The following is a 15,909-nucleotide window of genomic DNA, read 5'->3' on the forward strand; positions in this document are numbered from 1 at the left end:
AGGAAAGAGGCTCCCTTTGCCAACTTCTTTGCTTGGAAATCTTGGGACAGAATGACTGAGGCCTGGCGATGGTGCCAGTGATTCATTTGCAAAATGAGAAGTGATGGACAACCCCCTGCTTCTGAATTGGAAGTCTGGCCTCTCAGTCACAGAAGAGCAGAGGCTGGCTGTGGCGAGAGGAGAACAGTACTGTGCTCGCACAGAGGCACATCTTTCTTTTTTTAAGATCTTCTAGCACTGTGAACCCTCACGGGGAAAGCTGCCTCATTCTATACTTGGGTGGTCCTTCTAGGCCAACACCATCTATTCTGACTGATGGTGGACCTCCAATATCTTCTGTAGGCTTTCCTCTCCTTCTTTGCATGCTAACGTGGGCGTTTATGACCAATGGGCTCAAACAATTTTTGGTTCAAATGAAGCCATCTGTTAGAGGCATATTATAATTTATCAGTACAGATTCTGGGAGTATTTTAGTTCATTTCACTTGCAGATTTCAGATGGATGCAATCCATTTCTGCAAGTCTGGGCACTTACCCTAGAAAATTATCTGCAAAACTGGTACAACGTACCTCAGTCTACCTTCCAATGGACTGGGGCAGGGAGAAGTTTCCACCTGGTGCTACAGTCTCTGGGCACTCAATTCAAGGTGCTGTGGATTACGTAGCAAGCCCTGTAGGGTCACCTGAGAGCAGGCCTGGGCAAAAGGCACGTCACCCTTCTCTGGCAGAGCATCAGTCCATTTCTGGTGGACCACCTGGATTCTGGAAATAAAATGCTGGATTAGGTGGACTCCGGTCCATGCCAACAAGGCACTCAGTGCATGCTTAATAATAAACAATTAAGTGCCTTTGAGTTGCAACCAATTTATGGCAATCCCATGAAGCTGCACTTCCTGGGGGCATAGGGTCGCTACAGGTCAGAGGCAATGTGAAGCCACTTAACACACGCACAGTTAGGCTGCTAGGGTGACCACTTAAAACATAATTTTTGAGAGTACATTTTTGTTTTGTAAATATCAACTAATCTGTGGACCATGTGGATTCTAATTTTTTTTTTAAAGGACCAGGCCGTGCAAGGCTAACACTTGCCCATCCTTGCCCCAGGAGGTACTGGTTTCCCAAATCCCCCTTCTCCTCTCTTGAAATCTGGCATCTGTGTTGCCCCCAAAGGGATGCTTGAGAAGGCCTGGAACAGTGGCGGTCTTTCTTGCTTTTTGCACCCCAGTTCTGGACTGGGACTCCCACTTGAAAGATGCTCCAGAAAACCTGTCTATTGTGACAGTTATTTAAAAGAAGTGAAAAAGGGGCTTTGTGGTGTTTTGGGGGACTACTGGAAGCTGTTCTGATTGCAGCAGGATATTATTTCTTGGGAGAGGGAGCATATTTTATTATGAATATACTGTATTATATGGAAGTTTTAATTCAGTGTTCATGCACCTTTCTGTGTATGCATCTAAAAGTACTTTATTTTGGTTATCAGAGGTGCTATTTGTTTCTGCGAGGAACAGTAATTTATTGTTAGGGTAACATAAAAACAAAAATAAAGCCAAGTGAACAAAGGGTGGGCTGTGTCAACTTTTGTGTCGAACCAGCAAGGTAGAGGCTTTCTATCACCCTTGTTCTGGCTTTCCCATAAACAGCAACACACACAAGTCAGGTTTTCCTATTTTGCTGCCACTACGACTGAGAACCAAAGAAGTGCTGTGTGTGCGGTCTGGAGTCCGTGCTATGCTATCACACTTGCAACAAATGCTTCCTGATGCAGCTCTGAGTTGTTAAAAGTGCAACAAAATGTCAGCACCTTGGGTGCACACTGTGTACATGTGTTGTGGAAGTGCCCTAGCCTTTCACAAGAGCCAGTTCCTAGCAACTTAATACTAGAACACGGGGTAATCTGCTAAAGCTGGAGGGTGAGATTCAAAACCGATAAAAGGAAGTATTTCTTCACACAATGCATAGTTAAATTGGGGAACTCCCTGCCCCAGGATGTGGTGATGACTGCCAACTTCGAAGGCTTGAAGAGGGGAGTGGACATGTTCATGGAAGAAAGGGGTATTCATGGCTACTAGTCAAAATGGATACTAGTCATGATGCATATATATTCTCTCCGGGATCAGAGAAGCATGCCAAATATATTAGGTGCTATGGAACACAGGCAGGATATTGCTGCTGCAGTTGTCTTGTTTATGGAGGCACCTAGTTGGCCATTGTGTGAACAGACTGCTGGGCTTGATGGGCCTTGGTCTGATCCAGCATGGCTTTTCTTCTTAACTTCTTGAAGATGGAGAGAGACAGATGTGGGGGGAGGCAATGTACCAGAGATGCATTGCCTCCCTCTTCCTAGGGTGAGGCCTGGACATCTCCCAGAATTACAACTGACAACTTTGGAGTGCGGGCCCTATTGTATTATATCCCTGCTGAGGTCCCTCCCCTCCCCAAACCCTCCCCTCCCCAGGCTCCACCCCCAAATCTCAATGAATTTCCCAATATAAAGGTGGCAACACTTTCCAGAAGCCACTTCTTGGGGGGTAGGGGTTGCCAGGTCCCCCAGGCCACCGGTGGAGGATGGGGAAAAGGATCGCCAGATCCAGGCCGGGAAACTCCTGGCAATTTGGGAATGGAGCCTGTGGAGGACAGGGACCTCAGTGGGGTACCTGCTCAAGGAGGGTACCTCCTCCTTGGGCATGCTACCATGGATAGAGTTGCCAACCTCCATGTGGTGGCTGGAGATCTCCTGGGATTACAACTGATCTCCAGGCAACAGAGATCAGCTCACCTGGAGAAAATGGCAGCTTTGGAAGGTGGACTCTATGGCATTATACTCTGCTGAGGTTCAGACTGCAGGGTCAGGTGCTGAGTGTCAGACTCCCATCAGTTGGGGGCTGGATTCGGAGAGAGTTTTCCAGAATGCCTGTGACCTAGAGTTGCCAGATACCCGCTGCCCACCAGTGAAGGATGGGGGGGGGGGGATAGGGTTGCTAGATCCAGGTTGGGAAACTCCTGTAAAGTTGGGAATTTAGCCCGAGGAGAGGAGGGACCTCAGTGAGGTACAATGCCATAGAATCCACCTTCCAAAGCATCCATTTTCTCCAGGGGAGCTGATCTCTATAGTCTGGAGATGAGCTGTAATTCCAGGGGATCCCCAGGTCCCACCTGGAGGCTGGCCTCCTTACTACCACTTGATTCAGACAGCTGGTATGCACACATCCCTACTGTGAGCAATGCCCCAGCAATGGGGATGGGAGGGTATTCATCCACCCTGGTTCCCTCTACCTCCCTGGTCTCTACCTGCCCTCTGGCTTTGAGGACAATACCTGATCTCCTTCCTCCTTGGCAGAGCCTTATAAAGGAGTACCTGGGGCGGGATTTCCCCTGGGCTCCCACCAAAGCCCCTTCAGTGACTGGACTCCCTGCCAATGGGCTGTCATCCTCCCCCATCCACCTTCTCCAGCCTGCCATTTCCCCTCCTAGTCTTTAAAAACCTCTCCTAGCTGCGCTCCTCCTCAGAACTAAAGCTCATAGGGTTGCCAGCTCTAGGTTGGGAAATACCTGGAAATTTTGAGGATGGAATCTAGGAAGGGTGGGGTTTGAGGTAGGGAGGGACCTCAGCAGGATACAATGCCATGGAGTCCCCCCTCCAAAGCAGCTATTTCTGCCAGGGGAACTTCTCTCAGTAGCCTGGAGACCAGTTGTAATTCTGGAAGATCTCCAGCCACCACCTGGAGGACGGCAACCCTATTTCCCCAGACTGTTTTTGGCCTGTTGCCCTTTCTTCTCCCAGTTTCCTGTCACCACTCAGCTGCTCTCTGCTGGTGTTGCTTCACCTTCCCTCCCGTTTTCATTTGATGGAGGCCAAGGACTGTTGCCCGAGGCCCCCACTACATGGATGGGGCCAGCCGGTGTGCCCCCTTGGTTCCCCCCACGCTGAGCTACTTCAGACAGTTGAACTGGGGAACAAATCAGCTGAGATGATGATACCAGCAAAGTAGATGTCGCTAAATCAAGGGGAGCTTTGTAAGATCCAAGCAACGAACGATTATCTGAAAGACATTAAAATGGACTTCTGCCAGATCCTGTGCTTGACCCAGTGCACTAGATTAACCCCCTGACCACCTGCTGCAGAGCAAACAGGGAGACATGTGGATTTCTCCAGGGTATGGTACAAGACTGGGAGCAGTCTGGGTATTCTGCACACCTGCAATCAGGTAACGAGAGGGGAAACTGATGCAGGGGACAGAATACCGTATCCTGAGCCTCTTTTTAATTTATTTAAAACAAGTTTCCAGTCCTCTTGGCTCCAAAAATAAGCTCGAAAACACACAAACTGTGTGTAGGCAGAAAGGGGGCTTATAGAAGCCAAGGGCTTCTTCAACTCCATGCTGATTTATGGTGACCCCCACAGGGTTTTCAAGGCAAGAGTCGTTTGGAGATGGTTTGCCATTGCCTGCCTCTTCAGCAAGCTCCAATGTTCAGACAGTAAACAAACTCCATGAGTTGAAGAAACAGACAGATCCACACAAATAGATATATGCACATTCACTTAACACGAACTGGTTTTTTTCTTCAGCCCACCATATCTTTATTTCATGCTAGTTTCTAGTCCTCATGCCTTTTGCAATATGCTGAGGCAGCTGAATAACCCGGCATGTTGGGGATGCCAAGGAAATTGGGGGGGGGGGAGTTGACCTGTTACTCTGAACCATGAAGCTGCCTTATACTGAATCAGACCCTTGGGTCCATCAAAGTCAGTATTGTCTACTCAGACCAGCAGCAGTTCTCCAGGGTCTCAGGCAGAGGTCTTTCACATCACCTCCTTGCCTAGTCCCTTTATCTGCAGATACCGGGGATTGAACCTGGGACCTTCTGCATGCCAAGCAGATGCTCTACCACTGAGCTACAGCCCTTCCCCTTCTCACCTGCACATGCAAACAAGTCCAGAGCAGGGCCGTCTTAACAGCATTATAGGCCCCCGGGGTAAAGCAGTGCACTGAGGCCCCTACCTACACAACCACTCATAGGAATAAAAATGGTCGATAAAATTAAAGCTATATCTATTGGTGCTTCCATAATGAACAAGTCCTTTCTTACATTATGCTTCAGTATTTATTCTTAATCCAAACCCAAATTAACATTAACATTGTTCATTATCTTTAGTAAAACACTTGCTAAATATGCATTTTCCAATAACAAATATTTATAGTTTAGTATAGTATTTATTTATTCATTGACAGCAAGTCCCAACATACATAGATTAGCATGGGGCCCCTATGGTCGTGGGGCCCCCAGGCAACTGCCCAGCGTGCCCATGCGTTAAGATGGCCCTGATCCAGAGGTCTGTGTGGGCAGACTCCAACACTGGCGCTAGGTCAGCACTGAGCATGCCTCGCTAAGCCTTGCTCTGACTAACATAACACATCTGAGGCGCCGGTGGTTGGAAGCGGTTGTGCTGTTACACCACAGGAAGCGCTGGCTCCATTTCCTCCGCTGGTGCAAGCTGGCCTCTGTGGTGTCCTACAGCCGTGTGGGCTGCCTTCGTCTCACACGGGGTCCCGTTGGCGGAAGGGGGGGGGATCGATTACCATTGGGATAGGGACAGGGAAAACGGCTGCCGTGTGGGCAGAACCCATGCGCTTTCAATTTACAAAGCAAGCGTACATCAAGACACAGGATTTTTTAGCAGCCCAGACATGGTGTTAAGCTAGCCAGAAAAACCCTGTCCTGAACCCAAGAAGGCTGACTACTCAAATCCTAAATGAAAGGAAAGTCACACTTCATTTCTTACCCCAAGTGGGAAGCCGTTTTTCTACCCTACCCTACGTGGGAGATCCGACATTTGGAGCTTTTACCCTATATGGGAATGCTTAAATATGACAAGATAGAAGAGGTCTTTGAAAGACTGAGGAAGAGTCTCTTTTGGAGCTCGAAATGATCGTCTCATCGTTGCCAACTCCTCTTCGCCTTTTTTAACTCATCACAATTGGAGACTGACTTTCTTCAAAAATACTCACATGAGACTTTGAATTTCGACCTTTGCCAATTTTTGCAATTTTTGAAACATCATCCTCTTTGTGTAGTCACTTTGTATGTGTATTGTAATATTATTATTATATAAATACTGTTTTCACTTTTGCATATATTGTTGCTCCTGTACTGAATACCTGGAGGTTGGCAACCCTAGCCATAGGTGATGTTAAATACCATTGCCTGAGACCCTGGAGAGCTGCTGCCAGCTTGAGTAGACAAGATTGCCCCTGATGTACCGATGGTCTGATTTAGCACAAGGCAGCTTCATGTATGTTCACATGCACACTAAACAGGCAAACCAGTCACTGATTCTTAGCAGGTGTCTGTGGAGCCTCAATTCTTGCTTCTATTGGGGATGAATGGAGCTGGAAGGTTTCTTTTTCCCCAGACCCTCCCACAGGCAGCCAAGCCCTGAACTGTAAGAAAGGGTGTGGCAGATCCAAGGTCTTGTGAAGAACAGGAAGAACTTTTATATATATATATGCAAACAGGGCACGGTTGCTCTTTGGTTTCATGTTTCACCAGCTTTTAATTCTGACCCTTGGGAGCGTAGAACAGATTCAAGCAAAGAGGCACCAGCAGTGAATCAACCCAAGGAAAGAAGTCAGCCAGGCAATCTCCAGTCTGGGTGTCCCCATACTTTTCCTAGCAGAGACAACTGCAGCGGCATTTCCGAAAGCAGCCATGTATAGAAGAGGGGGATGTAACAATTTGCAGAGTTGGAAGGAAAGGTTTGTTGAGCTGATGAAGGATCATAAACCACAGGATAAGTGGACTTTGGATTTATTTGAAGACCTCAGTGCCAGGCATTTACAGTCTGGGTGGTACACGTATGATCAGAAGCAGCTTTTTGCCAGGTAAGTTGTCCAGTGGCTCAAGACAGGAAAATATCCTTGGCTGCAAAGCCCCAGTGGTGCTTAGTATCACTATCTTAGTGACAGAACCCATGCCTTTCAGCCCCAGGATGAATCCCCAGCAGGGATGCTAATTTTGGCTTGAGAAAATCCTGGCGATTTTTTTGGGGGGGGGGGAGATCTGGGGAGGGCAGAGTTTGGGGAGGGAGCTCACCCGGTATGTAAAGTTGCCTATCCTGGGTTGAGAAGTACCTGGAGGTTATGGGGTGGAGCCTGGGGAGGACGAGGTTTTGGGAGGGGAAGGACTTCCGCAGGGTATAATGCTATAGGGACACCTTCCAATGCAGCCATTTTCTGCAGGGGACTGATCTTAGTCGCCTGGAGATCAATGGTAATAGCAGGAGATCTCCAGGTGGTACCTGGAGGTTGGCAACCCTACAGGTATGTGATTCCATTAAAATCCATCCACGGAAGCTGCCACTTCTTCCAGGGGAACTGATCTCTCTGCAGTCTGGAAATCGGTTGTAATTCCAGGAGAACTCCAGACTCCATCTGGAGGTTGGCAAACCTAATCCCTAATCCTAATCCCCAGTATGTTCAGCTATGGGGAGCGGTAAACTCTTGTTTCTCAGGTCTTTCAGAACTGCACTTGTGATCCGGGAAGCTATAAACAGTAGGTGAAAGATGAGCCTAAACCAGTGATAACCTCCTTGCAGTATGAAGTACGGATAGGGCTGCCAGTCCCCTCTTTACCACTGGTGGAAGGTTTTTGGGGTGGAGATCAGTTGTAATAGCAGTACATCTCCAGCTAGTACCTGGAGGTTGGCAACCCTAAGTACAGATCTATCCCCTTAGTTATGTTATGTAGTTACAAACTGTCAGAGCAGAAGAAAAAGGAGGAAAATATCCAACAGTGCTACACCTGATTTAGAAAGTCACCCAGTGCGTTTCAAGTTTTCTACTCCTACCCCAGTGGGATTACAACCTCAAAATATTGTAAAGAGCTGGGGAACAATCTGCCCCTCAAATAGGGTTACCCAGTCACCCATGGCCACTGGAAGGGGATGGAGGGTAGGGTTGCCAGCTCCAGACTGGGAAACTCCTGGAGATTTGGGGGATGGAGCCTGCAGAGGGCGTGGTCTGGGGAGGGACCTCAGTGGGGTACAATTCCATGGAGTCCACCCTCCAAAGCATCCATTTTCTCCAGGGGAATGGATCTCTGTAGTCTGGAGATGATGAACTGTTATTCCTGGGGAACCCAAGGTCCCACCTGGAGGCGGGCATCTCTTCCCATAAAGGAAATGTTAATTCCCCTTAATGGCTGTGCCCCTAGGGTTGCCAACCTCCTGGTGGGACCTGGAGATCTCTCAGAATTACAACTGGTTTCCAGACAACAGAAATAAATTCCCCTGAAAAAAAATGGCAGCTTTGGAGGGTGGACTCTATGGCATTATACCCTGCTGAATTCCCTTGCCAGGCTCCACAATCCCTAAATCTGTAGGAATTTCCCATCCTGGAGTTGGCAACCCGACAAGTCAAAGATTGTTACTGACAGTTTTCAGTAAACAGGTTTCCAATAAGCAACACTAGGAGTGAAACAAAATTCAAAGTTTATTTGGCACTTATAGGGTTGCCAACCTCTAGGTAGTAGCTGGAGATCTCCTGCTATTACAACTGATCTGCAGCCGATAGAGATCAGTAGACCTGGAGAAAATGGCCGCTTTAGCAATTGGGCTCTATGGCATTGAAGTCCCTCCCCAAACCACGCCCTCTTCAGGCTCCTCAACAAAACTCTCCTTCTGGTGATGAAGAGGGACCTGGCAACCCTATTAATTACACTTCATATAAGGTATTCATTGCATAACAGTACATCACTGGTCACATTCATGTTGACATCACATTACATCATTTTGAATACACTACACATGATTACTAGGGTTGCCAGGTCCCTCTTCTCAATAGGCGGGAGATTTTGGGGGCGGAGCCTGAGGAGGGCGGGGTTTGGGGAGGGGAGGGACTTCAATGCCATAGAGTTCAATGGCCAAAGCGGCCATTTTTCTCCAGGTGATCTGACCTCTTTTGGCTGGAGATCAGTTGAATTAGCAGGAGATCTCCTGCTACTACCTGGCAGTTGGCAACCCTAATGCTTACTGAGATTGCCATCCCATAATAGTCACTGGGGATGCTCATTATAATACTACTCTCCACCCTGTGGGTATGATTTTTAGTATTATAATCAGTCCTTTGGGGTAACCTTTCCCTGGAATGTGGCCATTTGGCCTGGGTATCAGTTAAGGATATTTATTTTATCCTGTTTATCTGAACTTTATTGCCTGGCCGGAAATCAGCACATCTTATCACTCTGGTATCACAACTCATAGACCCTCAGACATCAGTTCCCACTCTTAGATCTGCTTGTTCTCTTACATTCCAAACGACAATAAATTCTGATTACATCCCCAACAAACAATATGTTCCCAGACCCATGTACCACCAATGACGGCTGTGGTTTTTGGTGAACGTATAGGTTTGACCGTGGAAATGCTTTGGCCTATCTATCCTCTTCAAGATGACAGTGAAGAGAGGGCTGAAGCAACCTGGTGGGCAACGGGATCTCTGACTCTGATCTGGGGTAGTGAATGAGCTGCCCTATAAGTGTTGCTAATTTTTATTTATATCCCGCGTTTCTCCCTGATCAGGGACTCAGAGGGGCTTTTCACATTGCTCCCCCTTCCTCCATTTAATCCTCACAATAATAACTCTGTGAGGTAGGTTAGGCTGAGGGATTGTGACGTGCCCAAGTTCACCTGGCAGGCTTCCAAGGTCCAGCGAGGGATTCAGACCCAGTTATCCCATGTCCTAGACCGACATTATAACCACTACTCCATGCTTCTGTGCCTTCATCTGACCTCTCCCCGTGCATTTGTAAATAAAGCAAATATTATAAAAAGGTTAGAAGGCTCCAGTGCACCATCTTTCGTACAAAGGGTACCCCCTCAGACTTTCCGGAGAAGTGGATTGAGTGTAACAATATATTAGGGTTGCCAGCTCCAGGTTGGGAAATACCTGGAGATTTTGGGGGTGGAACCTGAGGAGGGTGGGTTTGGGGAGGGCTTCAATGTGGTGTCATGCCATAGCCCACCTTCCAAAGTGACCATTTTCTCCAGGGGAACTGATCTCTGCAATCAGTTGTAATAGAGATCTCAAGCCACCACCTGGAGGATGGCAACCCTACAATATACGTCTGCATTTTAAGATGAAGATTACTGTCATCCTCACTGCCGGATAGAGTATATGTCAACATGTCTTTCTTATTGTATTAAATTTTCTAGGATCTACTGCTGTAAAAATTAACCCCTTCAAAAGAAACAAGTTAATTTTTGGTTATTCTTTTCTTTGCCATTTGCTTCAGAGAAGGACTATCATATAAAATGCACAGGATAAAACCATTGTCTTTAGAGCTGTAGTTTTCTAGTCTGAAAGTGTCTCCACCTCTTGTAGCAAAGAGTTTATTCTTGAGAAAACTGTCAGGTGTCAACAGACCCTTATATGAACTATCATAAACTCTGTAACAAAAAAAGGGAATGGGTTCAGTTTATCTCTTTCTAGAGAAGAAAAGTATTCTAGTTACTTTTGCTTGTGCAATTTCTAACCAGTGATCGTAGTCCCCTAATTACTCCTGAGATACCCCCCAATGTGAGCATGAAAATAATGTTTGAAAAGAACAGTGAACAAGCAAATTATTGAAATAAACCGTAAAGCAGCCACAGAAAATCCTGAAAATAATTAAATTAGTGTGATAAAACTAAGTGCAAGGAAAATCTCTATGGTAGTCATACACATTAACTCATGAAGTTGCCTTATACTGAATCAGACCCTTGGTCCATCAAAGTCAGTATTGTCTACTCAGACCAGCAGCGGCTCTCCAGGGTATCAGGTAGAGAGGTTTTTCACATCACCTACTTGCCTAGTCCCTTTAACGGGAGATGCTGGGGATTGAACCTTGGACCTTCTGCACACCAAGCAGATGCTCTACCACTGAGCTACAGCCCTTCCCCAACCTCTGAAGGTGGGAAGACAGAATCTGAATGGACTTGCAGGGCTCTATGGCCCTTTCAGTATCCCAACCTCGAGGTCTTTAGGGCTTCAAAAGTAATAATCAGCTCTTTAAACTGTGCTCAGAAGAAGTGAATCAACAGTGACACTATTTAAAAACTACGTAAATCAGTCAAATGCAGTCCTAAATAAAACCATCTTCAGCTCCCTCCTGAAGATCGATAGTGAGGGGGCCAGGTGCACCTCCCAGGGGAGGTTGTTCCATAATCATGGGGCTGCCACCAAATCTTGTGTACCCACCTCTTAGATTGGTGGGACAGTCAGGAGTGCCTCTCCCTGTGATTATAGTGCACGGAACCTGGAGTTTTCTGCATGCTACACAGGCACTCTGCCACTGAGGCAGGGCCCTTCTTTACCTCAGTTTAAGAATATTTTCTTAAACGGTTTATATTGCAAAGTATTCCAACACCACGAGAGTGGTACGAGCTTGATTAAGAGACTGCAGTTATGGCAACCAGGGACTCACAACTGGACTTGCGGACTTCTCCGTGCTCAGAACTGCCCATGCCTAAACCCCCCCACTTCTTTTCTCCCAACAGGTTTGAGTGTTCCATTTGTTTGAGAGAGTGGAAATCTATCCAGGTGGTCATTCGCTTCCACATGCGCCTGGACAAGAGCAGGTGGGGTCAGAGCCAAGGCCAGGTGAAGGTGAGGATATTCAGCCAGAAATGTCGCCGATGTACGAAGGCCAAGTACGAGGAGCCTATCTTCAGTGAGGAGGCTGTTCAGAAACTCCTCCACAACTTGTCTCTGAAGATCCTGGAGAAATGCTATGGACAATCCCAAAAAAGCTTTTACTTCTTGAAACCTGATGTTGAGGAAAATGTGGAGGGTCCACATGACAGAGACAACTGTGAGGCATGTAAGGAGGGGATCTGCTTGGCAAGACTTGCTTCCACTGCTCAGCCTACACAGCAGGAGGAATATCAGAACATCTTTGGTTTTCTCCTTCTTGTGTTGTTGTTGATGTTTTTCTTTGCATTCTTTGCATTCTTCTTCCAAAAGAAGTAGAGGAAAATTTGGCATACAGAATTGTTGCTTCTTCTTTTTCCCAGCACCCTAACCAATGTCTTTCCCCACCCCAACCAATGTCTTGATACAAGCTTTTCCCTTAACAAAGATAATAATGAATTGCTTCAGTCCAGGCCTTGATATGTGAAGTTCCATGCAATTATGTCAGTTTTTATGGCCATCTATCCTTCAGACAATCCCTTTCCTGATCCTCCTGGGTACTTCAGACCCTGGTGGGCCACCAGAGTGGGGCATATCATCACTAGCCAACCTTACCTAGAGAAAAATTCCTTGCTGAACCCAATAAAGGTGATGAGTCAACAAATCAATATTGGCAAAACTCAATTGCCAATTTATCACTGAATACAGTTTTGGCAGGGAGGAATAGGGTTGCCAGCTCTGGGTTGGGAAATGCCTGGAAATTTGGGGGGGGGGAAGCCTGAGGAGTTTGAGGAGGGGTTTGGGGAGGGGAGGGACTTAAATGGGGTATAATGCCATAGAGTCCACCTTCGAAAGTGGCCATTTTCTGCAGGTGAAGTGAATACCGTTGCCTGGGGATCAGTTATAACAGCGGGAGATCTCCAGCTAACACTTGGAGGTCGACAACCTTAGGGAGAAAACAGCTACCTGCCCCTGAATTTTTCAGCCATACCAGAATTTGGAGTTCTGGTTCAGGATTCTTAGTGCTCTGTTAAACTAGCATGCAATATTTTATGTTCATTTACTTGATTGTTTATTCTCATCTGTTTTTGCTAAATAAATATTTCTCGGTCAAGGATGTTTCTGAGTTTTGTCATGCACATTTAGAGTTCTGGGGCAAACTCACAAATGCTTTGTGGTCATAATTTCGATGCCATCTCTGCTCCTGACAAAGGGCTGGTGAGATTTGAAAACCCCTGTGCTAAACAAAAAAAATGATGTCCTTTGAAGCAGACAATGAACTGGGGAAAATCATGGATAGGAGCTGCTCTCGTTAAATTAAAGTTTCAAAGTTGTTCAGAAAGCAGGACAGTTTTGAGGGTTGGAATGTAACATGCACAGTTGAAAGCCAATGTTTATTCAGGAGATGAGCAAAAGAACATAGGGAGAGCCCTGTTGGATCAGACCTTTTTTAGGTGTGGTGACCGGAACAGTACACAGTATTCCAAGTGTGGTCTCACCATAGATTTGTACAAGGGCAGTATGATATCAGCAGTTTTATTCTCTATTCCTCGTATAATTATGGCCAGCATGGAATTTGCCTTTTTTACAGCAGCCACACACTGGGTTGACATCTTCGAGCTATCCACTACCACCCCAAGATCCCTTTCTTGGTTTGTCACTGCCAGCACAGATCCCATCAGTGTATATGTGAAGTTGGGATTTTTTGTCCCAATATGCATCACTTTACACTTGCTCACATTGAATCTCATTTGCCATTTTAATGCCCATTCTTCCAGTATGTAGAGATCCTTCTGGAGCTCTTCACAGTCTGATTTTGTTTTAATCAGCCTAAATAATTTGGTGTCATCTGCAAACTTGGCTACTTCACTGTTTAACTCCCAACTCCAAGTCATTGACTGAAAAGGTTAAAAAGCATCGATCCCAACACAGATCCCTGAGGGACCCCACTGCTCACATCCCTCCATTGTGAGAACTGACCATTGATTCCTACTCTCTGCTTCCTATTTTTCAGCCAACTCTCAATCCATAAGTAGGAATAAATGGACATTTCTCACAAGGGAGGGAAGTAAGCAGTGGAGTCCTACAAGGATTGGTATCGGAGCTGGTACTATTTGATTTGTTCATAAATGATCTGGAACATGAGGTGAGTTGTGTAGTGACCAAGTTTGCAGATGACGCACAATTATTCAGGGTGGTGGAAACCGAGGATGACTGCGAAGGGCTCCAGGAGGATCTCCAAAAACTGGGTGAGTGGGTGGCAAGGTGTCAAAAGAAGTTCCATGCTGGTAAGTGAAAGGTGATGCACATTGGGAGGAAGAATCCCAACTTCAGGTATGGGCTGATGAGGTCTGAAATTGCTGAGACTGAGAGGGGGAAAGATCTTTGGGTCGTAGCAGATCGCTCCATGAATGTGTCAGCCCAGTGTGCTGCAGTGGTGAAAAAGCCAAATTCTGTGCTGGGTATATGAGGAAAGGCTGATATTATAATGCTCCTGTATAAATCAATGGAATTTCCCAAGCCAGAGATGGAGACCTGGCCCGATGGGGCAGAATCACATCAGCCTCCAGGCAGCCATCGAGCTGGCATTTTGATGTGAGAAACAGGGAAGATGTTGCAGGAACGCAGATTTCCAATGCAATCCTAAAGCAACTTTGCTGGGAGTAATAAGCCCCGTTGGATAGACCGGTGGAGAATTCCGGTTAGACCAGCTTTGGATCCTTCAGCGTGATCTGGCTCGACTTTGCTTTAGTTTCCCCCCCAGCTCAGCCGTGCTGTGGTCCGAACAGCCTAGGATACCCCAGAAGTGCAACCCTGGGTGCAGTTACTCCCGAGCAATCCCACTGAGCTGCACGGGGCTTTTCTGGCGGCAGCCCGGCCGAAATCCACTCCGAGCACCCGGCTCCGGCCGCCGATCCTCATGCAAAGAGCAGGGAGCCCCTTTTTTCACTCCTCTGCAGCACCGAAGGGGTTAAACCGCCGGAGCTGTTTGCTAGAGCGGCCGAGCAAGGGGGGGGGGCAAAGAAGAAAGGCTCCTTGGGGGGGGGTCAAGGGGGTCTTTGCTACCGAATTGCAAAGGAGACCTCGAGGGGCTTCAGAGAGGCATCAGCAGGCAAGAGCCTTGCAACCAGATCCTGGGTCGGTCTACTCACAAGTAAGTCATTGCAAGGGAGTGGGATAAGCTTTCCCATCTTGGAAGGGAGCAATGCTGCTCTCACCAGTGTTCTCATGGGGGGGGGGGGTTAGTTTTAAATCGCTTTCAAATGTAGTCCCTCTGCCACTAAAAATATCCATCCCTGCAGAAAACGGAGCCCCGACCTGGGTGGCCCAGGATCTCATCAGATCTCGGAAGCTCAGCAGGGTCAGCCCTGGTGAGTACTGGGATGGGAGACCCCCCAGGAAGCCCAGGGTCTCTGTGCAAAGGCAGGCGATGGCAGACCACCTCTGCTAGTCTCTTGCCTTGAAAACCCTGCTGGGAGGTTGCCATACGTCGGCTGCAACTTGCCTTCAGCAGTTGCCAAGGTGCTGATAACCTGCTGTCACAGTGCCTTCACTGTTGTGGCCCCCACAATGTGGATCAGCCTGCCTGTGGAGGCCAGGAAGACACCCACTCTCCTGGCTTTCCGCAGTAGGGTGGCACTGTACAAAACAATTCCCCAAGTTACTTGGCCAAATGGTTAGCAATTGTCTTCTATACTACTGTGTGTACCTTGCTGTAAGTTGGATCCTATGCTGGTGTTTTGCATCATTTGCTGCGTCGTGTTAACATTTATTCTTTGCTTCAGTCCCGTTTTTTAGATTTTGGGTTGGTTCTACAACCCAAACACAATATAATGTATTATTGAACGTCCCATTCTGTTGATTGTGTAGACTCACTTGGTGTAATCCAACTGGACTCCCAGGGAGCAAGGCAGACCAGAGATAAGGGATTTTTTTTTAAGTATGCTTTATGTTGTTAGCTAAATAGGGGCCAGTTGTGGGGGCTGAAATGCAGGGTCTGAATTTCGTGAATGAAAATAAATACTTAGCCACGGTGGTCGTCGGGAGGCCCAGAAAAGTGTCCCAGATATGATCACATGGGATGAACACATGAAGCTGCCTTCTGCTGGACAGAGCTGTTGCCGAATGCTTCATGCCGACTGATGCTCTACCCCCTGCCCACCTGCCATTTACCTGGGTGTTCACAGCCTCCCCCTCCTCCTGTTCCTCCCAGCAGCCATTTTGCCCTCACTTTGAGAGGACAG

At 47.2% G+C, this 15,909-nt stretch overlaps 1 protein-coding gene across 1 annotated transcript; it reads left to right on the top strand.

The window, feature by feature from the left end:
- The first annotated feature begins 6,707 nt into the window (after positions 1-6,707).
- LOC130477846 (receptor-transporting protein 3-like) lies at positions 6,708-12,004 on the top strand. Its single transcript, XM_056849922.1, has 2 exons — positions 6,708-6,880; positions 11,533-12,004. Exons 1-2 carry the CDS (start codon positions 6,708-6,710, stop codon positions 12,002-12,004), a joined length of 645 nt encoding a protein of 214 aa, XP_056705900.1.
- The last annotated feature ends 3,905 nt before the right edge of the window (positions 12,005-15,909 follow it).

This window comes from Euleptes europaea, chromosome 5 (genome assembly GCF_029931775.1).
Source record: "Euleptes europaea isolate rEulEur1 chromosome 5, rEulEur1.hap1, whole genome shotgun sequence".
NCBI lineage: Eukaryota > Metazoa > Chordata > Lepidosauria > Squamata > Sphaerodactylidae > Euleptes > Euleptes europaea.